Source organism: Cetorhinus maximus, unplaced genomic scaffold, assembly GCF_964194155.1.
Source record: "Cetorhinus maximus unplaced genomic scaffold, sCetMax3.hap1.1 HAP1_SCAFFOLD_140, whole genome shotgun sequence".
In the NCBI taxonomy this organism is placed as follows: Eukaryota; Metazoa; Chordata; class Chondrichthyes; order Lamniformes; family Cetorhinidae; genus Cetorhinus; species Cetorhinus maximus.
Window position 1 is genome coordinate 398,855 of NW_027596136.1, and position 26,761 is coordinate 425,615.

Genomic DNA, 26,761 nt, shown 5'->3' on the forward strand with positions numbered 1-26,761 from the left:
CATTGCATCCTAATAATCAGTGGGTGTGAGGTGGGAAGGATTAGACCAAACAAGCTCATGTACACTCAAGAGGACCAGTAACTCTGGAAAGAGTCCACACCTTCAGGAGTGGAGAAGAAAACTGAGAGGAGGGAACTGAAGCGACAGATGAAATTGCAGACTTACTGCCTTGGAGAAAGCGAGTGAACCAACCCCTCGCTCGAAGCTGCCCAGGCCGATGTGTTGCAGGGTTTGTAAACTCACCGAGTCCCAGATATGGACACATGGCAACAAAAGCTGGGAACAGGAACAGAATTATAACAACAGACAATATGAACAGTATCTGAGAGAGCTCCACCACTCCCTTTGTCCCTCTCACATTCCCCCACTTCCTTCATCCCTCTCTTTCTCACTCTCCCACTCCCTTCACCCCTCTGTCGCTCTCTCCCTCACTCCCACCCTCCTTTCACCCCCTACTCTCTCTCTCGCTCCCGCCCCCCTTCACCCCCACTCTCTCTCACACCCTCCTCCCCCTCTCACTCCCACCCTTCTATCTCTCTCACTCCTGCCCTCCCTTTGGCCCCTCTCTCTCTCACTCCCACCCTCCTTTCACCTCCCTCTCTCACTCCAACATTCCAACATTATGGCAGTTTTAACTAAGTGCGTTGTCCAGTGTGTTTTCCATCTGTGATTTTCAGCTCTAGGAAGATGGTGAGAGATTTAAAAGCACTCATTTTGTCTACTGAGTTATTGAATAACACCCCCCCCCTCCCACTGCCTGAACTTTAACCCGTGTGCCCCCCGGGGGTTCAGTGGGTAGCAGGAGATTCGATACCTTGCCATCTTTGTCGACTCCGGCAGCCTGTCCTGATGCGATCCGTACTCTGTCTGGATGAACAGCCAAACTAGTGGAAAACAGCAGCAGCTGTGAATACTGAGACTGACAGCCCTCGAAACCCAAACTTAGGAACCAGCTGAGGTTCTGCACATCAGCCCCCAGGACCTTCCCTTGCTCCTCACAGACCTTGGATCCATAAATTCCCCTCCCAGATCACAGAGACACCCTTCGGACTCCCATTGCTCTTAATGTCACCCCCTTAGAACCCTCCAATCCTCCTCCCTTTTACCCTGCAACTCTTCCCCCACTCCCCATACCCTCCCTTAGAACCCCAATCCTCCTCCTGAAATATAGACACCCCAAACTTCCCTCAACACCACCTCCCCACAGGCTACTCACCACCCCTTAAATCCTCCTCCCAGACCACAGAGACCCCCCCACCCACTATTCTTCCTCTCGGATCACAGACCTCCCTAGACCCCACCCAACCTCTCCTTCAGTCATCGTCCACCTCCTGGACGGACACTACCCCACTCCACAGACCTCGCCCTCTCACATCACCCCTTGCACACACTATTTCCCCTGCAGGATCACAGACACCTCCATTCCCTCCATCCCCACACACTCTATTCCATCCCCCTCAATCCCTCTGCTCCAGATCTTCCTCCCTACCCCTCTCACCAGCGTATGCAGTCGGTGTGTTTGAGGTAGTGTCGCTGTGCTCGTTCCTCAATGTTGAACAAAACCACAACACAGGCGATAAAATACACAATTTCACCCGAGGACAGCAAGTGCAGGTTGTAGCGAGAGTCCCGCCCTCGGTAACCATAGCTATGCTCAAGTTAAGGAGAAGATGGGTGAAGCTTCTACATAAAACATGACCTGTGCAATTTCAAAATCTTCCCAAGCATCGTCACGTGGCACCTGCACTCTCCTCCGTCTAGATGGAGTATGGGCGTCTAAACAAAGTGTTAGTGAGTGTGAGACAGTTATCGAGTGGATATTACACAGGTGGAGTTCCCAGCGCTGTTCAGAAGCAGGAACCTGGGGCTGAGAGCCGGAATCTGCACCTGCAACCAAACCTGTGCCTCCCTGTTGGAAATAGCTCAACTCGACAGATAGGAGCTGTGGTACTGGAATAAGGGGGCGGCGGGGGGGAGAGAGAGAGGGGTGGGGAGGGGGGAGAGAGAGAGAGAGGGGGGCAGTGGGGGAAGGAGGAGAGAGAGGTGGGGAGAGAAGTGGGGGAGAAAAGAGAAGGTTGTGGGGGAGACAGAGAAAGACGCAGTGACTCTCCAACCCTTGAACAAAGGATACACCCAGTCTAGTTTCAGTTTCTCCACTGGCAGCTCAGTCTTGAGGTCCTCTATATTCTGGACTTTACTTGGGACATACATGGTGATTGGACGCCCTCGGAGGAACATCTTTATGGATATTCCTTCTGCAAGAGTAAAGGGGAGGAGTTCAGGTTATACACAAAAACCACAGGAATGAATGAGGCGGAATTTCTGAGCGTACTTACTTCACTATGGGGGTTATGTTACCAGACTCATAACATAAAAGAGTTCATAACCCCACTGCGGGCACACTGAGAATCTGAATTCAGTTTAGGCTGGGACCAGTAAAAGTGACCATGAAGCTGTCAGATTAGCATCAAACCCACTAATGTCCCTTTAGAAAAGGAAACATGTTGTCCTTACCCTGTCTGGGTCGATATCTGACTCCAGTGTCACACCCAATGATTCTCAACTGCCTCAAAGTGGCTTCTGAGTTGTATTAAAAATCACTAACAAGTGGCTCAAGAAGGACACCAGCACATTTTCAGGGTGACGAGGGGTGGCAATAACTGTCAGCGATGGCCACATCATGAGTGTGATTTCTTTACTTGTATTTTGAATTCAGTGTTTTGGAGGATGGAGAGACAAAGAGCACAGGTGAAGAGGATGAACAGCTCTTTCTGTGGGAATGGATCAAAGGTTCCGGGTGTAATGAACGTTGGGAGGGTAGAATTCAGGAGCATTGGAGAAGGGAGGAGCTGGAAGTGTCTAAAGTGCAGACAAGGTCTCAGCTCGAGCTTCAGCCTAAAGTTCCAGGGCCCACACAGTGCGTCTCAGATCGCCGCACACATTGGGCTACCAGAAATGCAAATGAACATTTTCACATTAATTAATTTAATAGATTTGGGTGAGCGATGGGGAAAATTAGACCAAACCTTCAGAATCAGAGTAAGAGCAGTAGTCATGGAAACTGGGCTCACAGGGTTAATAAGCCACTCAGAAATTGTGAACTTGAAGAGAACTATGGAAAGTCATAAATAATAATTTAGTTCCCAAGAACACAGGAACAGGAGGAGGCCATTCAGCCCCTCCTCGAGACTGTTACATAGGAACAGGAAGAGCCCTTTCAGCCCTGTGAGCCTGTTCCTCCATTCAATGAAATCACATTTGATCTGTATCTTAGGTCCATCTACCTGCCTTGATTCTCTAATCCCCTTACCCAGCAAAAATCTATCAATCTCAGTTTAGACATTTTCAATTGACCCCCCCAGACTTGACAGCTTTTTTGGTGGGTGGGGGGAGGAGAAGAGAGTTCCAGATTTCCATTCCCCTTTGTGTGAAGAAATGCTTCCTGACATCACCCTGAATGGCCTGGCTCGAATTTTAAGATTCTGCCTCCTTGTTCTGGACTCTCCCCCACCAGAGAAAATAGTTTCTCTCTATTGACCCCATGAATCCTTTAACCATCTTAAACCCCTCAATTAGATCACCCCTTCTATACTTGAAGGAATAAGTTTAGTTTTCAAATCCCTCTATAGCCTCATTGCCTCAATATCTCTGTAACCTCCTCCAGCCCCTACAACCCTCTGAGATCTCTGCGCTCCTCCAATTCCGGCGTCTTGAGAATCCCCAGATTTCCATCGCTCCACCATTGGCGGCCGTGCCTTCAGCTGCCTGGGCCCTAAGCTCTGGAATTCCCTCCCTAAATCTCTCTGCCTCTCTCTCTCTTGTCCTTTAAGACTCTCCTTAAAAATAACTTCCTGGACCACCTGGACCAAGCTTTTGGTCATGTGTCCTTAATAGTTCTGCATGTGGCTTGGGATTATATTTTGTCGGATTCCTGTGAAGTGTGTTGGGATGTTTTACAATGTTAAAGGCGCTGTGTAAATCTAACTTCTTGTCATCTACATAATCTGTCCTCATAATTTAACACCTTGAGCCCTGGTACAGGAACAAACATCAAACTTCACCTTGATTGTAGACTCCACGGCGGGATGCAGCAGCTGAAAGACAAACATGGTCAGGCTGAGCTTTTATTTCTCCAAAAAGGGAAGACAAAGGCTCAAAATGCAGGGCATTAATGTTGGAAACAGTGGGAGGGAAACAGAGTTAACTGACACCCACTTCAAGTTAGAACGTCACACAATCGCAGCACAAAAAGAAAAACAAGAGTGCCATTCATATGACGTTTTTCACACCCTCCGGATGTCCTAAAGTAGGATGTCACTTGTTGGAATTTAGGAAAGGTGGCAGCCAATTGGCGCAAAGCAAACTCCCACAAACAATGTGATAATAACCACATAAACTGTTTGTGTAGTGATAAAAGCAAAATACTGCGGATGCTGGAAATCTGAAACAAAACAAAAATAGCTGGAGAAACTCAGCAGGTCTGACAGCATCTGTGGAGAGGAATACCATTAACGTTTTAACGTTTCGTGTAGTGATGTTGGTTGAGGAATAAATATTGAACCCTAACACCATGGAGGATTCCTTTGCTCTTCTTCCAAAGAGTTTCCTGGGATCTTTTCCAACCTGAAGAGGGGGCCTCAGCTTATGTCTCATTCCAAAGACAGACCCTCCGATAGTGCGGCGCTCCCTCAGTACTGACCCACCGATTCTGTGGGAGCGCCGCACTACCGCACCTCCGATAGTGTGGCACTCCCTCAGCACTAACCCTCCGACAGTGCGGCGCTCCCTCCGTACTGACCCTCAGACAGTGCGGTGCTCCTCAGTACTGGCCCTCCGACAGTGCGGCGCTCCCTCAGGACTGACCCTCTGACAGTGCGGCGCTCCCTCAGGACTGACCCTCCGACAATGCGGCACTCCCTCAGTACTGACCCTCAGACAGTGCGGCACTCCCTCAGCACTGACCCTCCGACAGTGCGGCGCTCCCTCAATACTGACCCTCAGACAGTACGTTGCTCCTCAGTACTGACCCTCAGACAGTGCGGCGCTCCCTCAGGACTGACCCTCCGACAGTGCGGCGCTCCCTCAATACTGACCTTCCGACAGTGCGGCACTCCCTCAGTACTGACCCTCAGACAGTGCGGCGCTCCCTCAGTACTGACCCTCCGACAGTGCGGCACTCCCTCAGTACTGGCCCTCTGACAGTGCGGCGTTCCCTCAGTATTGACCTTCAGACAGTGCGGCACTCCCTCAGTAATGACCCTCTGACAGTGCGGCGCTCCCTCAGTACTGACCTTCAGACAGTGTGGCGCTCCCTCAGAACTGACCTTCAGACAGTGCGGCGCTCCCTCAGCACTGACCCTCCGACAGTGCAGTGCTCCCTCAGCACTGACCTTCAGACAGTGCGGCATTCCCTCAGCTGTCAGCCTGGATTATGGGTCAAACATTGGGGAGGGCGGCAGGGTTGTGAAGCCACAACCTGTCTGACAAGGCAAGACCGAGAGTGTCAGCAAAGTAGCCACTCAGACATAGCCGAGAGAAGGAAAGGAATAAAGCAGCTACTCCTGACACTAAGCTTGTATATTGCAGGAAAGGAGAGATTTTAAGAGAATGAATTTGAGTGAAATTTGGGATGAAACTGGATTGGAGGAAGAGCAAGTGAATAATTATGTTACAATGAAGATAATCCAAGGGCATTGGCCACGGCAAAATTCCACAAACCTTTCACAGACATACGGACCATGGACTACAAACACACAGCCAGCAGTGAGATGTTCTGAGGGCACAGGGTACTGACCCCTAAATACAGTACAGTATAAACAAATACTTTACAGCCAGCACGGAGGCCAACTGTGTGTCTAGCCAGCTCCTGCTCAGCTCCTAGTGCAGCTGCATCGTTGACATGAAGCAGCAGTTCTCCCTGCCTTGTTTAGATTCTGAGCAAAGGAAGGGAAACAATGAGGAGAAAGCCTGTGTGGAGAAACACAGCAATAGTTTAAACTCATTGTGGCTCGATATTTACCTCCCAGACACTGGGAGGTCCCTCTCATTATACTGCTCTTGGCAATACGAGTAGGGAGTGTGGCACATTCTGAGGGCAGGAGGCAGATACAGGTTACATCAAGTGTGAAGATTTAAAATGGATTTCTGCCCAGTTATCTGACAGGTTCCTTGCTGTGGCTCCACATGCTGTTTTGATAGGGTGTGGGATTTGAAGGTCAGCACGACTCCATCAGTATGACCACCAACCGCTGACCCTACCAACTATCCCGGGACCCCTGACTCCATCATCTCTCCCCCAACCCCACTGCCTCTCTCCCCTGACCCCCAACTGCATTGCCTACCCGCAACCCCACTGCCTCTCACCCAGACTCCATCGCCTCTGTCCCCCAACCCACTGCCTCCCTCCCCCCGACCCCGCTCCCTCTCTCCCCCAACCCCATCGCCTCCCTCCCCAAACCCCACTGCCTTCGGCCCTCCCACTGTGATAGGTTTCCGCCTGTGTTATGTCAGTTGCAGGTGAAGCTAACATTCCTTCCTGCAGGACAGACCCATCGCGGTGTCCAGCCAGCTCCTGATTCATACCTGGACTCTGGAATGGATCCTTGGCTCGGCTGCAGAAGAGAAAAGAGAGGCACAGGTTAGTACAGGACATCGACATAAGAAACGATGGGGAATGAGGAATGGCAGAGATGTTGAACAAATGTCTTGTGCCTATGTTTACAATAGAGGAAACAGATTACATTGCAGAAATAGGGGGTAATTAACGGGCTAATAACAGTGAGCATTAGAAGTATTGGAGAAACTTAAGGGAATAAACATAAGAACATAAGAAATAGGAGCAGGAGAAGGCTATTTGGCCATAAGACTATAAGACTTAGGAGCAGAAGTAGGCCATTCAGCCCATTGAGTCTGCTCCGCCATTCAGCCCATTGAGTCTGCTCCGCCATTCAATGAGATCATGGCTGATCTGAATCTTCAACTCCACTTTCCTGCCTTTTCCCCATAACCCTTGATTCCCTTACCGATTAAAAATCTGTCTATCTCAGCCTTGAATATACTCAATGACCCAGCCTCTATACCGTTCTGTGGTAAAGAATTCCACAGATTCACTACCCTCTGACAGAAGAAATTCCTCCTCATCTCTGTTTTAAACGGGCACCCCCTTACTCTGAGATTATGCCCTCTGGTCCTAGACTCTCCCACAAGGGAAAACAACCTCTCAGCATCTACCCTGTCAAGCCCCCAAAGAATCTTTTATGTTTCAATAAGGTCACCTCTCATTCTTCTAAACTCCAATGAGTACAGGCTCAACCTCTCCTCATAAGAAAATCCCTCATCCCCAGGATCAACCTAGTGAACCTTCTCTGGACTGCCTTTAATGCCAGTATATCTTTCCCTAGATAAGGGGACCAAAACTGTTCACAGAGATTGCACCAGAGAGAGTGCAGAGGAGATTTAGCAGGATGCTGCCTGGGCTGGAGAGTTTTAGTTATGAGGAGAGATTGGATAGACTGGGGTTATTTTCCCTGGAGCAAAGGAGATTGAGGGGGACAGAACTGAGGTGTATAAAATTATGAGGGGCATAGATAGGGTAGACAGGAAGGAACTTTTCCCCTTGGTGGAGGGATCAATAACCAGAAGGTTTAAGGTAAGGGGCAGGAGGTTTAGAGGGGATGTGAGGAAGAATTTTTTCACCCAGAGGGTGGTGGGAATCTGGAACTCACTGCCTGGAAGGGTGGTAGAGGCAGAAATCCTCATAACATTTAAGAAATATTTGGATGTGCACTTGCGATGCCATGGCATACAAGGCTATGGGCCTAGTGCTGGAAAACAGGATTAGAATAGTTAGGTACTTGTTTTACCGGCACAAAGTCGATGGGCCGAAGGGCCTTTTTCTGTGCTGTAGACCTCTATAAGTATTCTAGGTGCAGTCTAACTAGCTATAGTTTTAGCAAGACTTCCCTATTTTTACACTCCACTCACTTAGAAATAAAGTCCAACATTCCATTTGCCTTACCTATTACCTGTTGAACTTGTATGTCAGCTTTTTGGGATTCATGCATAAGAACTCTCAAATCCCTCTGTGCTGCAGCTTTCTGCAGTCTTTCCCCATTTAAATAATATTCAGCTCCACTATTCTTCCTGCCAATGTGCATAACCTCACATTTTCCCATATTCTATTCCATCTGCTGAGTTTTTGCCAACTTATTTAACCTGCCTATATCCCTCTGTAGATTCCTTGAGTCATTCTTATCACTTGCCTTCCCACCTATTTTTGTGTCATCTTGGCAATAGTACATACATTTCCCTCATCCAAGTCATTAACATATATTGTAAATAATTTAGGCCCCAGCACTGATCCCTGTAGCCCCTCAAGCCTGCCCCGCCATTCAATAAGATCATGGCTGATCTGCCCCAGGCCTCAACTCCTCTTTCGTGCCAGCTCCTCATAGCCCTCAACACTCCGATATTTCAAAAATCTATCTACCTCCTCTTTAAATACTTTTGTTGACCTAGCCTCCACAATTCTCTGGAGTAGAGAATTCCAGACATTCCCCACCCTCTGAGAGAAGAAATTCCTTCGCATCTCAGTTTTAAATGAGTGTCCCCTTATTCTGTAACTATGTCCCCTAGTTGGAGATTCCTTCACTAGTGGAAACATATTCTCAACATCTACCCTGTCAAGCCCCCTCAGAATCTTGTAGGTTTCAATAAGATCACCCCTCGTTCTTCTAATCTCTAATGAATAAAGGCCTAACCTGTTTAGCTGTTCTAGATAAGTCAACCCCAGGAATCAGCCTAGTGAATGTCTTTTGAACTGCTTCCAATGTCAGTAAATCCTTTCTTAAATACGGGAACCAAAGCTGTACACAGTACTCCAGATGCGGCCTCACCAACACCCTGTACAGTAGTATCAAGGCTTCCCTATTTTTAATCACCAACCCCCTAGCAATACAGGCCAAAATTCTATTTGCCTTGTTAATTACTTGCTGCACCTACATGCTAACTTTTTGTGTTTCATGCACAAGAACACCCAGATCCCTCTGTGCTGCACTTTTTTGGAGTCTCTCTCCATTTAAATAATAGTCTGCCTTTTGATTCTTCCTACCAAAGTGCATGACCTCACTTTCCTACATTAAACTCCATCTGCCAAGTTTTTGCCCACTTACTCAACCTGTCTATATCCCCTTGCAAATTTCTTATGTCCTCATCACAACATGCCCTCCCACCTATTTTTGTATCGTCAGTAAATTTGGATACATTAAACTCTGCCCCCTCCTCCAAGTCACTAATATAGATAGTAAATAATTGAGGCCCTAGGACTGATCCTTGTGGCACTCCACTAGTTACGTCTTTCCAACCTGAAAAAGACCCATTAATCCTGATTCTGTCTTGTGTGTTAACCAATCCTCAATCCATGCTAATACATTACCCCCAATACCGTGAGCTCCTATCTTGTGCAATAACCTTTTATGTGGCACCTTATCGAATGCCTTCTGGAAATCCAAATACACTCCATCTACCGGTTCCCTTTTATCAACTCTGCTTGTTATATCCTCAAAGAGCTCTGGCAAATTTGTCAAACACGATTTCCCTTTCACAAAACCATGTTGACTCTGTTTGATTGCGTTAAGCTTTTCTAAATGTCCTGCTATTTCTTCTTTGATAATGGACTCTAACATTTCCTCAACCACAGATGTTAGGCTGACTGGCCTATAGTTCCCTGCTTGTTGTCTCCCTCCCTTCTTGAACAGGGACGTCACATTAGTGGTTTTCCAATCTGCTGGGACCCTCCCGGAATCCAGTGAGTTCTGGAATATTTCGACCAATGCCTCCACTATCTCTGCAGCTACTTCCTTTAAAACCCTTGGATGCAGGCCATCAGGTCCTGGAGACTTGTCTGCCTTTAGTCCCATTAATTTCTCAAATACTTTGTCCCTCGTGATAGAAATTGTTACAAGATCTTTCCTGCCATTAGCTCCTTGTCTATCTGATATTTTTGGAATGTTTATAGTGTCCTCCACCGTGAAGACCAATGCAAAATATTGGTTTAAATTATCTGCCATTTCCCTGTTTCCCGTTATCAATTCTCCAGTCACATCCTCCAAGGGTCCCCACGCTCGCTTGAGTCACTCTCTTTTTATATACCCGTAGAAGCTCCTGCTGGTTGCTTTTATATTTCTTGCCAGTTTACTTTCATAATCAATTTTCTCCTGCTTTATTTGCTTTTTAGTCATCCGCTGCTGGTTCCAAAAAAAAATCCCAATCCTCTGGTCCACCACTACTTTTCACCACTTTGTATGCCTTAGTTTTTGACTGGATATTCTCCTTGACCACCTTTGTTAACCACGGGTGGTTCATCATTCTTATCGAGTCCTTCTTTTTGACCGGGATAAATTTTTGCTGAGCATTATGAAATATCTGCTTGAATGTCTGCTACTGCTCATCCACTGACCTTCTCCTTAGTCTATTTTCCCAGCCCACTTTAGACAACTCTTTCTTCATACCTCTGTAATTGCCCTTATTTAAGTTGAGGACACTGGTTTGAGACCCGAGTTGCTCACCCTCAAACTGAATTTGAAATTCTACCATGTTGTGATCGCTACCCCCGAGAGGATCCTTAACTACGAGGTCTTTATTAATCCCACCTCATCACACATTACTAAATCTAAAATAGCCTGTTCCCAGATAGTGCAATACATTGCAGAACCTAAGAAACAATCCCTGATGCTTTCTACAAATTTGTCTTCCATGTTACCCCTGTCAACCTGATTTGTCCAGTCAACATGCAGATTTAAAATCACCCATGACAATTGTAGCACCTTTCTTACATGCCTCCATTATTTCCCGATTTATACTTTGTCCTACAACGAGGCAGCTCTTTGGGGGCCTATAGATGACTCCCGCCCGTGACTTCTTCCCCTTGCTATTCCTTATTTCCACCCAAACTGATTCCACATCACAATCTATTGCACCTATATCACTACTCATCACTGTACTGATATGTTCCTTTATTAACAAAGCTACCCCACCTCCTTTTCCCTTCTGCCTATTTTCCCATAACGTTGAATACCCTTGAAAATTGAGTTTCCAGTCTTTGTCATCCTGCAACCACATCTCTGTAATAGCTATCAAGTCATATTCATTTATTTCTATTTGTGCCGTCAACTCATCTATCTTGTTACAAATGCTGCACTCATTCAGATAAAGAGCTTTAAGCTTTGACTTTTTACCATCATTACTCATTCTGGTTCTGATTTCTGTTGCACTCTTCTGCTTATATTTTCTGCCCCTTCCTGTCACACTTTGATTATCGTTCACCTCTGCACTACCCTGCGCCTCTCCACTGCCCTGCGCCTCTCCACTGCCCTGCGCCTCTCCACTGCCCTGCGCCTCTCCACTGCCCTGCGCCTCTCCACTGCCCTGCGCCTCTCCACTGCCCTGCGCCTCTCCACTGCCCTGCGCCTCTCCACTGCCCTGCGCCTCTCCACTGCCCTGCGCCTCTCCACTGCCCTGCGCCTCTCCACTGCCCTGCGCCTCTCCACTGCCCTGCGCCTCTCCACTGCCCTGCGCCTCTCCACTGCCCTGCGCCTCTCCACTGCCCTGCGCCTCTCCACTGCCCTGCGCCTCTCCACTGCCCTGCACCTCTGCGCGCTGGTTTCTTTTTGATTTTTTAAACTTCCCTTCAATTGAACCCTCTCCCCACACTAATTAGTTTAAAGTCCTATCTACAACCCTAGTTATACAATTTGCCAGGACACTGGTCCCAACATGGTTCAAATGAAGCCTGTCCCAACAGAACAGCTCTCTCCTTCCCCAGTACTGGTGCCAGTGCCCCATGAATCAGAGCCCATTTCTCCCACACCAATCTTGGAGCCACACATTTACCTCTCTAATCTTCTTTACCCTACGCCAATTTGCATGTGGCTCAGGTAGGTAGTAATCTGGAGATTATTACCTTTGTGGTTCTGCTTTTTAATTTATCCCCGAGCTGCTCGTAGTCCCTCAGCAGAACCTCTTTCCTAGTCCTACCTATGTCATTGATACCTACGTGGACCACAACAACTAGATCCTTCCCCTCCCACTCCAAGTTCCTCTCCAGCCCAGAAGAGATGCCCTTAACCTTGGCACCAGGTAGGCAACACAGCCCTCAGGACTCTCTGTCTTTGCTGCAAAGGACAGTATCTATTCCCCTAACTATGCTCTCCCCTATTATGACTACATTTCTCTTTTCTCCCTCCACTTGAATGACGCTCTGTACCATGGTGCTGTGGTCAGTTTGCTCATCCTCCCTACAGTCTGTGCCCCCATCCACACCGGGAGCAAGAACCTCGTACCGATTGGACAAGGGCACTGGGTGAAGGTTCCTCTGAAGCTAAATTCTGGATCCCCATATCCGCCTCACTCGCAGTCACACCCTCCTCGGTCCACAGTCCAAATTTGATGTAATTAATCTAAGGGGTGTGACTGTCTCCTGAAACACAGTGTCCAGGTAACTTCCCCTCCCTGATGTGTTGCAGCGTCCACAGCTCGGACTCCAGCTCATCAACTCTGAGCCGAAGTTCCTCAAGCAGCCAACACTTGTTGCAGATGTGGTCACCATGGATCGCGCCGGCATCCACCAGTCCCCACATACTACAGCTGCAACACATCGCCAACCATCTTGCACTCTCCTCTAAGTGCTGCTGACTGCCTGTCCCAGGGTCCTCCTCTCTCACTCTCCTCTAGGTGCTGCTGACTGCCTGTCCCAGGGTCCTCCTCTTGCACTCTCCTCTAAGTGCTGCTGACTGCCTGTCCCAGGGTCCTCCTCTCTCACTCTCCTCTAGGTGCTGCTGACTGCCTGTCCCAGGGTCCTCCTCTCTCACTCTCCTCTAGGTTTTTTTTTTTTTTTGTAAAAATATACTTTATTCATAAAAATCTTCAATCACATTCAAAACCATTTCAAAAACAACATTACAAGGGTACAATCCAGGTTAAACTTTTACAAAATGTATCACCAGGTGCATCAGTACAAACAATATTACAGTCATTTACAGCCTTTCATTTTGATCTGTACAGCCCGAGGGGCTCTAAACAGTTCCCAGTCTCTCGGTGCGCTGTGGTAGAAAGGTCTTAGACAGCGACCCTTCCCCATTGCGCCTTTGCGGCAGCTGCCCCAAGCTTTAGTGCGTCCCTCAGCACGTAGTCCTGGACTTTGGATTGTGCCAGTCCGCAACAATCGGTCGGGGACAAATCTTTGTGCTGGAAGACCAACAAGTTTCGGGCAGACCAAAGCGCCTCTTTCACCGAGTTGATGATCCTCCAGCTGCAGTTGATGTTTGTCTCGGTGTGTGTCCCTGGGAACAGCCCGTAGAGCACAGAGTCCTGTGTCACAGAACTGCTCGGGATGAACCTCGACAGCAACCACTGCATCTCTCTCCAGACTTTCTTTGCAAAGGCACAATCCACAAGGAGGTGAACAACGGTCTCTTCCCCACCACAGCCACCTCGAGGGCATCGTGCAGAGGGGGTGAGACTCCTGGCGTGTAGGAAGGATCTGACGGGGAGGGCCTTTCTCACCACCAGCCAAGCTACGTCTTGGTGCTTGTTGGAAAGTTCTGGCGATGAGGCATTCTGCCAAATGACTTTGACAGTCTGCTCGGGGAACCATCCCACAGGGTCCACCCTCTCCTTATCCCTCAGGGCCTCTAGGACGTTACGTGCTGACCACTGCCTGATGGACTTGTGGTCAAAGGTGTTTTTCTGCATAAATTTTTCCACCAGGGACAGGTGGTACGGCACGGTCCAACTACTTGGAGCGTTCCGCGGCAGCGTGGCCAGACCCATCCTTCGCAACACCGGGGACAGGTAGAACCTCAGCACGTAGTGACACTTGGTGTTTGCGTACTGAGGGTCTACGCACCGCTTGATGCAGCCGCACACAAAGGTGGCCATCAGTATGAGGGCGATGTTGGGCACGTTTTTTCCCCCTTTATCTAGAGGCTTGTACATCGCGTCCCTGCAGACACGATCCATTTTCGACCTCCAGATAAAGCGGAAGATGGCTCGAGTGATCGCCATCGCGCAGGAGTGTGGAATGGGCCAGACCTGCGCCACGTACAGCAACAGCGAGAGTACCTCACACCTGATGACCAGGTTCTTACCCGCAATGGAGAGGGAGCGTCGCTCCCACATGCCCAGTTTCCTTTTCACCATAGCCACTCGCTCCTTCCAGTTTCTAACGCATGCCCCGGTCCCTCCGAACCATATCCCCAGCACCTTCAGGCCGTCAGCCCTGACAGTGAAGGGGACAAAGGATCGGTCAGCCCAGTTCCCAAAGAACATGGCCTCGCTCTTCCCACGATTTACCTTGGCTCCCGAGGCCAGTTCGAACTGGTCGCAGACGTGCATCAGTCTGCGCACCGACAGCGGATCCGAGCAGAAGACGGCGACGTCGTCCATGTACAGGGAGGCTTTTACCTGAGTGCCTCCACTGCCTGGGATCGTCACTCCTCTTATGCCCGGATCCTTCCTGATGGACTCGGCAAAGGGTTCTATGCAGCACACAAAAAGGACAGGCGAGAGAGGGCAGCCCTGCCTGACTCCAGATTTAATCGGAAAGCTATCTGTTTCCCACCCATTGATTGAGACTGCGCTACTGATGTTAGTGTAGAGCAGTTGGATCCAATTTCGAATTCCCTCCCCAAAGCCCATTTTGGAGAGCACATCCCCCATGTAGGTGTGCGATATTCTGTCAAAGGCCTTCTCCTGATCCAAGCTGATGAGGCAGGTATCCACACCCCTGTCCTGTACATAGGCAATCGTATCCCTGAGCAGCGCCAGGCTGTCAGAGATCTTCCTGCCTGGCACAGAGCAGGTCTGGTCAGGGTGAATCACCAATTCCAGAGCGGATTTGACCCGGTTGGCGATGACCTTGGACAGAATCTTATAGTCCATATTCAACAGTGAAATGGGTCGCCAATTTCTAATTTCCTCCCTTTCCCCCTTGTGCTTGTAGATGAGGGTGATGATGCCTTTCCTCATGGATTCTGACATGCTGCCGGCCAGGAGCATACTCTCGTACACTTCTAGCAGGTCTGGGCCGATCAAGTCCCACAGAGCCGAATACAACTCCGCCGGCAGGCCGTCGCTTCCGGGGGTTTTACTCTTCTCGAAGGACTCGAGGGCCTTAGTCAGTTCGTCAGGAGTTAGCGGTTTGTCTAGGCTCTGCCGCGTACTGTGGTCTAGGACCTCCGTGATAGAGGACAGGAAGGACTGGGAGGCCGTGCTGTCCGTGGGCTTCACGTCATACAGTCCGGCATAAAAGGATTTGCTGATCCTCAGAATGTCGGACCGTGATGACTTTACTGAGCCGTCTTCTTCCTTCAGGCTGCTGATCACAGAGCGCTCTCTGTGTACCTTTTGGAAGAAGAAACGTGAGCACGTCTCATCCTGCTCCACGGAGCGGACTCTGGAACGGAAGATGATCTTGGAGGCCTCCGAGGCAAAGTGCGAGGCTTGCTGGCCCTTCACCTCTTGGAGCTCCTCCTTGACATCGACCCCCATCGACCGCAGCCGGAGCAGATTCTGCATCTTTTCCTGGAGTCGGGACATTTCCCTCTGTTCCTTTCTAGCTTTCTGGGTGCCTTTGAGGATGAAAAACCTCTTGATGCTTCCCTTGATCACTTCCCACCAGTGTGTCAGGGACTCAAAGAGGGGTTTCACGGTTCTCCAACCTTTGTAATCCCTCTTGAGCTCCTCGATGTTCTCTGGGGTCAGCAGTTGCACATTTAGCTTCCATGCCCCCCTGCCCACCCTCAGGTCTTCCTCCAAGTGGCAGTCCGCCAGTAGGAGGCAGTGGTCAGAGAAGAACACCGGCTTGACGTTGGTGGATCTGACTGTGAATGCACGGGACACAAACAGGAAGTCTATCCTGGAACGAATGGACCCGTCTGGCCGCGACCAGGTGTATCTACGCTGCGCTCCGTCTGCAGGGTTGCTGAAGACGTCGTGCAGCTTGGCATCCTTAACTGTTTCCATCAGGGATCTGGACGTAGCGTCCAATCTGCTTCCGGCCCTGCCGGATCGTCCAGCCGCATCGATGATGCAGTTGAAGTCCCCGCCCAGAATGACCGGCCTGGAGGTCGCCAGCAGCAGTGGGAGCTGCTGAAAAACCTCCAGCCGCTCAGCCCCTTGTGCCGGGCCGTACACGTTAATTAACCGGAGTGGAGCGTTCTTGTACATTACGTCTGCTACCAGGAGTCGCCCGCCCACCACCTCCTTGACCTCGGAGACGGTGAAGTTGCCTCCCCGCAGCAGAATACCCAGGCCGGAGGAACGAGAGTCGTTTCCGCCCGACCAGATCGATGGCCCGTGGGGCCACCATCGTGACCATTGCCTGTAGGAGCTGAGGTGCGGTATCGCACACTCCTGCAGAAACAACAGGTCAGCTTTGACCTTGGCTAGGTAGTCCAAGGTCGCAACACATCGCGTAGTAGATTTAATGCTACGCACATTTATGGATACAATCTTTAAACCCATATTAAAGCATTTATTCTCCTACCAAACCCACTGTCTCTGAGAGTCCCAGACCTTTAGTCTGCTCCTTCATACCCGTAGTGAGCTCAAATTCCTTCACTTTGGATGGGCTGAGGTAGATCTCCTTGGCCGTGTTCTGCTCCAGTGGCATCTGGAGGTTCACGTAGTGAGCGGATTTTGAGATGACCTTTGCTGGAGAAGCTTCTCCAAAACTCACCCCCTCTGGGGGGTTGCTGTTCCCGGCTTCCTGGAGCTGGGGTGCGATGATTGCCTCACTGCTCCCAGATTCCAGGGGCTGTGGTGCACTGGCCTCCTCAGGTTGCAGGCCAAGTTGGGGTGCGCTGGGCTCCTTGTTGTCTCCAATTTTCTGGAGCTCGGGTGTCTCGTCCTCCAACGCCCTGGAGCTTTGCCGCCTCTTCTGTCGGTGCCGCTCTGGCACTTCCTCATCCGAAGAGCTGCTGCCCTTGTCATCCGTGTCGGATGGGAGACGCCTCTTGCCGCTTCTCTGGGAAACGCCTTTGCTTCTTCTTCGCTCCCTCTTACTTTTCTTGTTCTTCACCGTCCGCCACTCCCCCTGCTGCTTTTCCACTGCTGCCTCCTCCTCCATTGATTCGCTGTCCTGAGGACTGGAAGGTTCAGGGGGTAGTGCTGTTGATTGGCTCTCTGTTGCCTCAATCTCTTTCTCCACCTTGTCTCTCTCTGTGTCCTCCTTTGTCCCGTTGAGCTCCCTGGGGGCCTTGGTGGTTGGAGTGACACGGAACATTCCTTCTGCTTCCCCGTGGTCGGCTTTGGCTGCCTGTGCGTAAGTACGGCAGCGTTTGGGGCAGGTCCTGTAGAGGTGACTTGCCTCGCCACACAGGTTGCAGCACTTGGCCTGTTTGCAGTCTTTTGTCTGGTGCCCTTCCTGTTTGCAGATCTTGCAGAGGGAGGCGCTGCAGTTGGCCGCCACATGACCAGCCTTGCCGCATGAGCGACAATGCTTGGGTTGCCCAGCGTAGACCAGGTAGCCACGGTTTCCCCCGATAGCGAAACTGGAAGGAGGGTGGAAAATGGCTCCCTTACCATCGGTCTTTAGCGTGACCTTAAACAGGCGTTTGCCTGTCCAGATCCCCAAGTCGTCTCGAATCTCAGTGCCGCTCCCCACCTTATCGAAGTACCTGGTGAGGAAGGTGACCACGTCGGCGACAGGGACGAAGGGGTTGTACACATGCACCATCACCTCACGTTCCCGTGCTGACTGCCTGTCCCAGGGTCCTCCTCTCTCACTCTCCTCTAGGTGCTGCTGCCTGTCCCAGGGTCCTCCTCTCTCACTCTCCTCTAGGTGCTGCTGACTGCCTGTCCCAGGGTCCTCCTCTCTCACTCTCCTCTAGGTGCTGCTGACTGCCTGTCCCAGGGTCCTCCTCTCTCACTCTCCTCTAGGTGCTGCTGGCTGCCTGTCCCAGGGTCCTCCTCTCACACTCTCCTATAGGTGCTGCGGATTGTCTGTCCCATGGTCCTCCTCTCTCTCTCTCCTCTAGGTGCTGCTGGCTGCCTGTCCCAGGGTCCTCCTCTCACACATCTACTCAAGGTGCTGCTGACTGCCTGTCCCAAGGTCCTCCTCACACTCTCCTCTGGGAGCTGACCAATCCCCAGGACCTAATGCCCTACATCTTAGGGCTCTAAAAGAGGTCGCATTTGGGACAATGGATACACTGGTTATGATTTTCCAAATGTCCCAGCAGATTGGAAGTTAGCAAATATAGCACCACTGTTTAAAAAAGGAGAGAGAAAACAGGGTAGAGATAAATGGGGCATTTTCAAATTAACCTAGTTTTTAAAATTCATTCATTGAATGTGGGTGTCGCTGGCTGGGCCAGCATTTATTGCCCATCCCTAATTGCCCTTGAGAAAGTGATGGTATACCTTCTGTTTCAAGGTGGAGGATTGGGGAAGACAGACTGATTGAGCTACAGCTGACCCAGCAAGTGGTGCCCGGCAGTGATGAGGACTCTGTATCCTTGGACTAGCAATGGTTGGTGGTTGGTAGTTGGTGGTGGGGATGGGGTGAGGTGGGGATGGGGAAAGGAGTCATGCATTGCTGGGGAAAACCAGCTAGGATTGCGCTTCCAGATCATTACCCAGCCACCCGTGTAGAGCACACACTTACGTGAATGCTATACGGGGGGATTTTAAACCAGAAGACATCCAGTACTGTGGGGATCCAGCTCACCACAGTCTGCTGCCATCCAAAATCAAAGTCAGAGGATAAAAATTTTAATAGCTCAGTACATATTCAGGGAAAGGTCAATTCTGAATGGAGTGTTTCTCTTGCACAATTAGTTCATTTTTCCAAAGAAACCTCCACAGTTAGATTGTGTTCAATTCAGGCCCAGTGTCCACATCAACCATTCAGAAGCTGAAGAATTTCATCAGTAGCTGTGATGAAATAATGGCAGCTTTCTTCATCAAACCAATCACCATTTGTCATTTAGAAATAAAACCCTTAATGTGTTTTAAAGCTGGCTGTGACGAGATTCTGACTGTTTCCAAACAGGAATGATCAGCCCAGGCTCACAAGCCAAAGACTTCTCTCAACAAGAGAGACACACAGCCTACAATGTGGGGGAAGGGTGGGGGGAGGGAGGTGCACTGGGGGAGCCCAGAGTGAGGAGACAGGAATGCAGACAAGGAGGAGTGGGGGAAGGGGGAGGGGTGCGAAAGAGGGACAGGTCAGAGGGGGCCGAGGGAGACAGGCAGGCAGGTCAGAGGGGGCCGAGGGAGACAGGCAGGCCACAGGGGGAAGCAGAATGTGAGAGAAAGGGGCAGCAAGGAGAGTTCAGAGATCTGGAAAAAGCGCAAGAGAAAAAATGGGGAATTATCTAAGACACTGACCTGTCTGCATTCCTGGATTTTGTCAGCAAATTCAGGGAGGAGGCAGATTTCCTTGCAAGTTTGGGTTTTCCGTTCTCTGCACTCCCATCGCGCAGAGCCCCGAGTTTATCTGATGTACTGCAGCGTCGTAAACTAAAAAAAAATTTGAAAAAGAGTGGTTAAGATCAAAGGCAAGAAGGGAGGATGAGTGAACAGGGAGGAGATCCATGCATTAGAAGCTAGACGTCCAGGTTACAGAGAGGTGTTGCTGGGGTTAGGATAGAGAGAAACAAGCTCAATACACCATGAAACACAAGAGTGATGTCCGGACCACCCCTCAGCTCATGACACATCGAGCTATAGCACACCCACACTCCTGGATTGTTAGTGAATTATGTTGCCCTCGGTTTGTAGAGAATGGAGGTTTTAGCAAGGCTCACTCTCAATTTTCACAGCAAATACTCGACAATCCCTGCGAGATGGAGCAGCAAATCATTCACCTCTCTATCCCAATCCAATCCTTGCACACCTTGACCAGGTGAAGCCAGGCTCCCCAACATGTCCAGCTTACTGCACAGACACATAGGATGCTGCCCTCCAATCTAGAACATCTCTGTGAAAAAGTGGGAATGATTTTTGATGCTTGCTGTGTTTCTCCTGGAGTAAGCCCCAGGACATCATCCCCATTAGTTTAGGCGAAGATCACTCCATTTTCCCCAAACGCAGACAGGGTTTGATTAGGTTTTGATTCAGAAGAAGTGATTGGAATTTGACATGCATTAGTCACACACCTCGATCAACCATCGTTTTAATGGGGTTAGAAGTTAGTAAAGAAACAAGTTCAAAGGTGTAAGATATCTTGACACAATAAAACCAGCCAAGGGTGGAGTACTGGCCAGGATTCTCCAAATCAGTTGCTCCGAGTTCTGTTCAGACTCTTCCAATGAGATGCCTTATATTCACTCTTATTTCCAATTCTCCAGTTTCTGGGACCTAGTATCGATTGGAACTGATTGGATGATGAAAGTTTTAGTGGGATTCCTACCTAATTGAGGTTATTGGATGTCAATGTTGGTGAACAGAAGCCTCTACTTGCTGTTAGTACCAAATCAGTCCAGGGACATGGCCCCAGTTATTACTCAATCTCCCCAACTCCTACCCCAACTCAACTCAGAGGAGTAGACCCTACTGGAAATAGTATAACCCTCCCATTCCCCCAGACTGACGTGCCCAAAAGTAAACTAACTGCGAAGCTCAGGAAATGTTTCTTTTCAATGCCAATCTTTACTTCCCTTATCTAGAGGTGCTTGACATCATCACTTCAGGCAGTCTTGGTACTCTGACCATTTCAATGAATGGATCACTTCTCCTTAGGTACTCATGACCCATCTGATAGGCACACATGTAAATCTTCCTTAATTATCCCACCTCACACCAAAATCAAGGTAGGGCAGAATGATCCTCCTGAAAGAAGGTGAGATTTTCAACTGTGTGTCCAATAGAGACAGTCCCCAATTAGATATACACCCAAAGCCTCCCAAAGGAACTTAAAGGCAGAGTGAGAAGGAACTTGTGGAGTCCTCATATCTTAAAAAGGACTGAAAGACTGACTTGTATTTATATCCCATCTTATTGCCTCTCTCAAATGTACTAAAGCACAGGGAGACAGGAGTGTCGTGGCAATGTCACTGAACTAGTACTCCTGAGACCCAGGCTAATGCTCTAGGGACATGGGTTCAAATCCCACCATGGCTATTGGTGGAATTTAAATTCAGTTAATACAAAGTCTGGAATATAAAGCTAGTCTCAGCAATGGTGACCATGAAACCATTGTTGATTGTTGTAAAAGCCCATCTGGTTCACTAATGACCTTCAGGGAAGGAAATCTGCCATCCTTACACGGTCTGGCCTACATATGACTCCAGACCCACAGCAATGTGATTGACTCTTAACTGCCCTCTGAAATAGCCTAGCAGTTCAAGGGCAATTAGGGATGGGCAACAAAATGCTGGCCTTGCCAGTGACACCCACATCCCAGGCAAGTTTCCTTGCTGTGGAGTGATTGGTGCAGCCAAATGCAGCACTCATTCTGTGCATTATAAAATGGTACCAGCATGCCAGGACCTAAACTGAGATTGGGATTGTCCCAAATTCATTTCACTCAGGACAGGTAGCTGCAACCTAAAGTGTTAATTCCAACACCAAGATGGCTTGATTACAAGAGGACCACACTTGGACCTGCTACAACCTTCAACCAAAGGCTCACATGGGCCTCCAGCGTCACATCTGGAATTAATCCAGAATACGGTACACTGATGGAAGCTGACACTATAATAGGATTACTCCAAATCCAGCATCAAACCATCTTAGATCCCTCAATGTTGGATTGCAAATAGCTGTTTGTGAACTATGATGAATCGATGGGGAAAAAGGTTTGGGGAATTTTACAGATGAAAGAAAATCTTCTGCAGGAAGAAAAACTTTTAAGACATTTGAAATTTTCTGAGTGACAGTGGCTCTGGTGGGGAGGGGGCATGGTTGAAGGGGTTTAGTGGTCACCCAATCATACAGCAATCCTAGAGAGCCAACCCACACATTTAACACTACAGCTAAAATCCAACGCACAGAACTTTCTTGTTGAGAGCAGAGGCAGACACAGGAGGTGATAAGGAGACACCGTTCTTTGGGCTCTGCTGGGCAGCTTGGCTCACACTGCGAAGGGCCTGAGGTTGAATATCCAGCTCCTCCAGACTTCCCTGGGGATGCGTCAAAACCTTGGTCACCAGGACTGACTGTGTTTGATGTGGAGTCTGAGATACATCGAGGCTGGCTGCTGAGGGAAATCCATCAGCTGTTGGTAGGTCTCGAGCTGAATCTGGACTGGCTGTGGGAAGTGTTGAGTGCTCTTGTTGCAAATATTCAGATCCATTTGTACTGATCACCGCAGCACAGAATTCATCTTTCAGCTGGTTCAGACCAAAACCTGAATGAGGGGCTGCCTCCGGCCTTGGCTGGAACTGAGAAAGGTTCTCTGCCTTGGGCTGGCTCCCAGACACAGCCAGAGAAGCCACAGGAGTGACAGCTTCTGACGGGGTCTGACAGGGATCCTGCTGGGCAAGCCCCCGACTCCACTGCTTATCCTGCTGCTCTCCAATCCCATTGGGCAGCTGTTGGAATGGACACTGAGAATATTGCTGAACTCTGTCCTGGGAGGCAGGAAGCTGAGGTGGAAGCAGGGGGATAGGATGGACTTCCTCAGGGGCAGTTACTAGGGCAGAGTTGCTGTCAGTTCTTGGAAGGGCGTCTGGTCCTTGTAAACGTTGGTCTCCCATGTGAGCTTCTGCAGGTTGGAGCTGGATTCCCATCCACTCATTCTTCAGACAAGATACAGAAAACTGGACAGGCTGGTGGTCACTTGCTTCCGTTTGGAGTTGGACTCCAGGTTCTGCCCAGTGGATTGGGAATTTGCCACCTTCACGAAGCTGGAACCCGCTTTCACCATCGAATTGAAGCTGAGCTGCCTGTGCAGGAGGCTCAGATCCTGCGCTCGCTGCATCAACTTGGCACCCCAGTGATTGCTCGTGGACTCCAGCAGACTGTCGAGCTGAGGTGTGTGGTTGGATCAGGTGACGATCAGGCTCATTGTGGGACAGGAACTGAGGGACTAGCGAGCTTGGAGAATTCCTGACTGTGGATTCCGACTCCTGGGACCCTGTACGCACGCCCAGTACAGCCCGACCCCTGGGGTGTTGTACACGTGCTCGGTGTAATGCCTCAATCCCCAGGGCTTTCCTTTCCTTTGTGCCTGTACAACTGCAGATGGTACACGATAAAGAGAAAAATTAAACACACAAATGAGTCACAAATTCACAGCTCTCTTTCCCCCCACCACACAACCCCTCCATCCCCTCCAATGCCTTCTCACATAGTGAAACACTCCTCAGTCCATGGTTCCAAGGGCACTGGGCATACCTCACAGACCAGGTTTGTTTCGATGGTGGAGAGGGACTAAGATCACAGTCCAACATTGTCCGCAGGGATTAGTGATCAGGCTTCTGGGATTCTGCTAACCTCACTCCCTCCCCCCACTAGCCATGAGAGAGGACCTCCTTGCATAGCCGACTGACCAGGGAGGGGGTCTTTCTTCTGCCCTGTGACTACCTGACCCCCTCCGCACTACCCCCCCCCAACAGAATCACCTGAAATGGGCTGGGGGTTGCCCACTCTCCAGGATTGTCCTGGGAAGTAAAGTTCAATCTCCTGGACACTGCTGGGAGCAAACAGCTGGGGGAGAAACCACAGCAGCATTAAAAAGCTGTGTTTCTTACTCCCTCCACTGAACACTACTCACTTTAAAATGATCGTGGACGGGGATAAGGGAGTGGGATTGATATTAATGCATTATATTTCTTGGTCACAGCTAGATAATAACTAATGGAGCTGCTGGGACCATGTGTAAATCAGCCCTGGCAAAATGGAGAGCATGGGCTAGATGGATTGACAGGGCAGGAGACAATCAGTACCTTGTGCTGGGGTCTCCAGTGTGACGCGACAAATCATAGGCAGAACTCAGAGACTGGCTCCTTTTCGCATTGGGTCGCACAATTGGACCCTGGGTAGAAAATGTGCTTTGTAAAGTGGGGTTTCCTGAAAGAGAGAGACAAACAGAGAGAGACAGACAGAGTCAGAGAGAGAGAGATGGACAGAGTGAGAGAGAGAGAGAGACGGACAGAGTCAGAGAGAGAGAGACGGACAGAGTCAGAGAGAGAGAGACGGACAGAGTCAGAGAGAGAGAGACGGACAGAGTCAGAGAGAGAGAGACGGACAGAGTCAGAGAGAGAGACGGACAGAGTCAGAGAGAGAGAGACGGACAGAGGACAGTCAGAGAGAGAGAAAGAGAGGAGGGAGAAGAGAGGCAGAGAGAGAGAGGCAGAGAGAGAGAGAGGCAGAGAGAAAGAGAGAGGCAGAGAGAGAGAGAGGGGGGAGAGAGAGGGGGAGGGGGAGAGAGAGGGGGAGGGGGGAGAGAGAGGGGGAGGGGGGAGAGAGAGCGGGGGAGGGGGGGAGAGAGAGCGGGGAGGGGGAGAGAGAGCGGGGAGGGGGAGAGAGAGCGGGGGAGGGGGGAGAGAGAGCGGGGGAGGGGGGAGAGAGAGCGGGGGAGGGGGGAGAGAGAGCGGGGGAGGGGGAGAGAGAGCGGGGAGGGGGGAGAGAGAGCGGGGGAGGGGGGAGAGAGAGCGGGGGAGGGGGAGAGAGAGCGGGGGAGGGGGGAGAGAGAGCGGGGGAGGGGGGAGAGAGAGCGGGGGGAGGGGGAGAGAGAGCGGGGGAGGGGGGGAGAGAGAGCGGGGGAGGGGGGAGAGAGAGCGGGGGAGGGGGGAGAGAGAGCGGGGGAGGGGGGAGAGAGAGCGGGGGAGGGGGGAGAGAGAGCGGGGGAGGGGGGAGAGAGAGCGGGGGAGGGGGGAGAGAGCGGGGGAGGGGGGAGAGAGAGCGGGGAGGGGGAGAGAGAGCGGGGAGGGGGAGAGAGAGCGGGGAGGGGGAGAGAGAGCGGGGAGGGGGGAGAGAGAGCGGGGGAGGGGAGAGAGAGAGCGGGGGAGGGGAGAGAGAGCGGGGGAGGGGAGAGAGAGCGGGGGAGGGGGGGAGAGAGTGGGGGGGGGAGAGAGAGTGGGGGGGGAGAGAGAGTGGGGGGGGAGAGAGAGTGGGGGGGGAGAGAGAGTGGGGGGGAGGAGAGAGAGTGGGGGGGAGAGAGAGTGGGGGGGGAGAGAGAGTGGGGGGGGAGAGAGAGTGGGGGGGGAGAGAGAGTGGGGGGGGAGAGAGAGTGGGGGGGGAGAGAGAGTGGGGGGGGGAGAGAGAGTGGGGGGGAGAGAGAGTGGGGGGGAGAGAGAGTGGGGGGGGGAGAGAGAGAGTGGGGGGGGAGAGAGAGAGTGGGGGGGGAGAGAGAGTGGGGGGGGAGAGAGAGTGGGGGGGGAGAGAGAGTGGGGGGGGAGAGAGAGTGGGGGGGGGAGAGAGAGTGGGGGGGGGGAGAGAGAGAGTGGGGGGGGAGAGAGAGAGTGGGGGGGGAGAGAGAGAGTGGGGGGGGAGAGAGAGAGTGGGGGGGGAGAGAGAGTGGGGGGGGAGAGAGAGAGTGGGGGGGGAGAGAGAGAGTGGGGGGGGAGAGAGAGAGTGGGGGGGGAGAGAGAGAGTGGGGGGGGAGAGAGAGAGTGGGGGGGGAGAGAGAGAGTGGGGGGGGAGAGAGAGAGTGGGGGGGGGAGAGAGAGAGTGGGGGGGAGAGAGAGTGGGGGGGGAGAGAGAGAGTGGGGGGGGAGAGAGAGAGTTGGGGAGGGAGAGAGAGTTGTGGGGGGAGAGAGAGTGGGGGGGGGAGAGTGGGGAGGGGGAGGGGAGAGAGAGAGTGTGGGGTGGATGGGGAGAGTGGGGGGTGGGGGGGGGTGGGAGAGAGAGAGAGCGAAAGAGGGAGAGTTGGAGCCAGAAAGAGAGCAAGCGAGAGAAACACACACACAGAGACAGAGAGATCATTACATATCTCACACACTCCTGGACAAGCTCACCATTCCCAACCTCCTTTGTCTCTCCCTCTCTCTTTCAGAAGTTTCCTTCTCAGCTATAAATTGACCAACCCACAAACTCTCCACAACTTCCTCCCCAAGTGCAGGCATATCATCCCAGGACCCCCGCACCCTCACCCCTCTCAGTCCTACCCCTGAACAGCTCTATAAATCATCACTGCTCACCTTCTCCTCCACTTGGGCAGTCCCTCAGTCAGGGTTATCCCCAGGATGGCTTATTCTACTCCAGAGGCCTGTTCAACAGCTGCTAGAACCCAACTCCAACCCCACCTCCCCTGACCCCCAATCCCATCAAACCCCTCCCCCGCCATCAAACCCACACCCTGAAACCTCGCCCTCCCTGACCAAACCGCATCAAGCCCCACCCCTGAACCCCACCTCCCCATAAAGCTCACCCCCCAATAAAATCCCATTCCCTGAACCTTACAACATCCCCATTCACCACCACCACCAACCTAAAGACCCTGCAACCCCCACAAAACCACCCCTGAAACCAAACCAACCCCAGCCTCCAGCCCCAACTCCACAGTCGGGCCAAGGGAGGTGTTGAGGAATTGGAAACATACCGGGGAGACTGGCTTTCAGCATCGAGAAGTGCTGGTCGTAGAAGCAGATGCGTCGGAGAGCATCAGCAAGAGCAGACTTCAGCAGCGTAATCTCATCCTCCTGCTGCTGGAGCCGTTGTTCGAGAAGAGACAGACGCTCCTGGTAATCCCACTCGCTCACTCCAGACACACTGTCGTCTGTAGGGGAGAGACTCAACTTGTTAGATCTAATCAGTACCTCACTGACAAAATATTGCACAAACTCAATGTCTCAAATTTCTCTGGGCCAAAGGA

At 51.0% G+C, this 26,761-nt stretch overlaps 1 protein-coding gene across 2 annotated transcripts in view; it reads right to left on the reverse strand.

Annotated features, from left to right (window-relative positions):
• The window catches only part of eml3 (EMAP like 3), an 88,794-nt gene that overhangs the window by 25,954 nt on the left and 36,079 nt on the right, over positions 1-26,761 (reverse strand). Inside the window, exons 2-11 of one of the 2 annotated variants that reach the window (XM_078534912.1) lie at positions 26,489-26,665; positions 23,892-24,015; positions 21,994-23,181; positions 19,390-19,521; positions 6,583-6,611; positions 4,062-4,094; positions 2,132-2,255; positions 1,499-1,648; positions 815-884; positions 166-276 (exon numbers count right to left, since the gene is read on the reverse strand). In XM_078534912.1, the coding sequence (XP_078391038.1) occupies positions 166-276; positions 815-884; positions 1,499-1,648; positions 2,132-2,255; positions 4,062-4,094; positions 6,583-6,611; positions 19,390-19,521; positions 21,994-23,181; positions 23,892-24,015; positions 26,489-26,665 (2,138 nt within the window). The remainder of the gene's footprint in view (positions 1-165; positions 277-814; positions 885-1,498; positions 1,649-2,131; positions 2,256-4,061; positions 4,095-6,582; positions 6,612-19,389; positions 19,522-21,993; positions 23,182-23,891; positions 24,016-26,488; positions 26,666-26,761) is intronic. The other variant, XM_078534913.1, reaches the window with a different exon arrangement.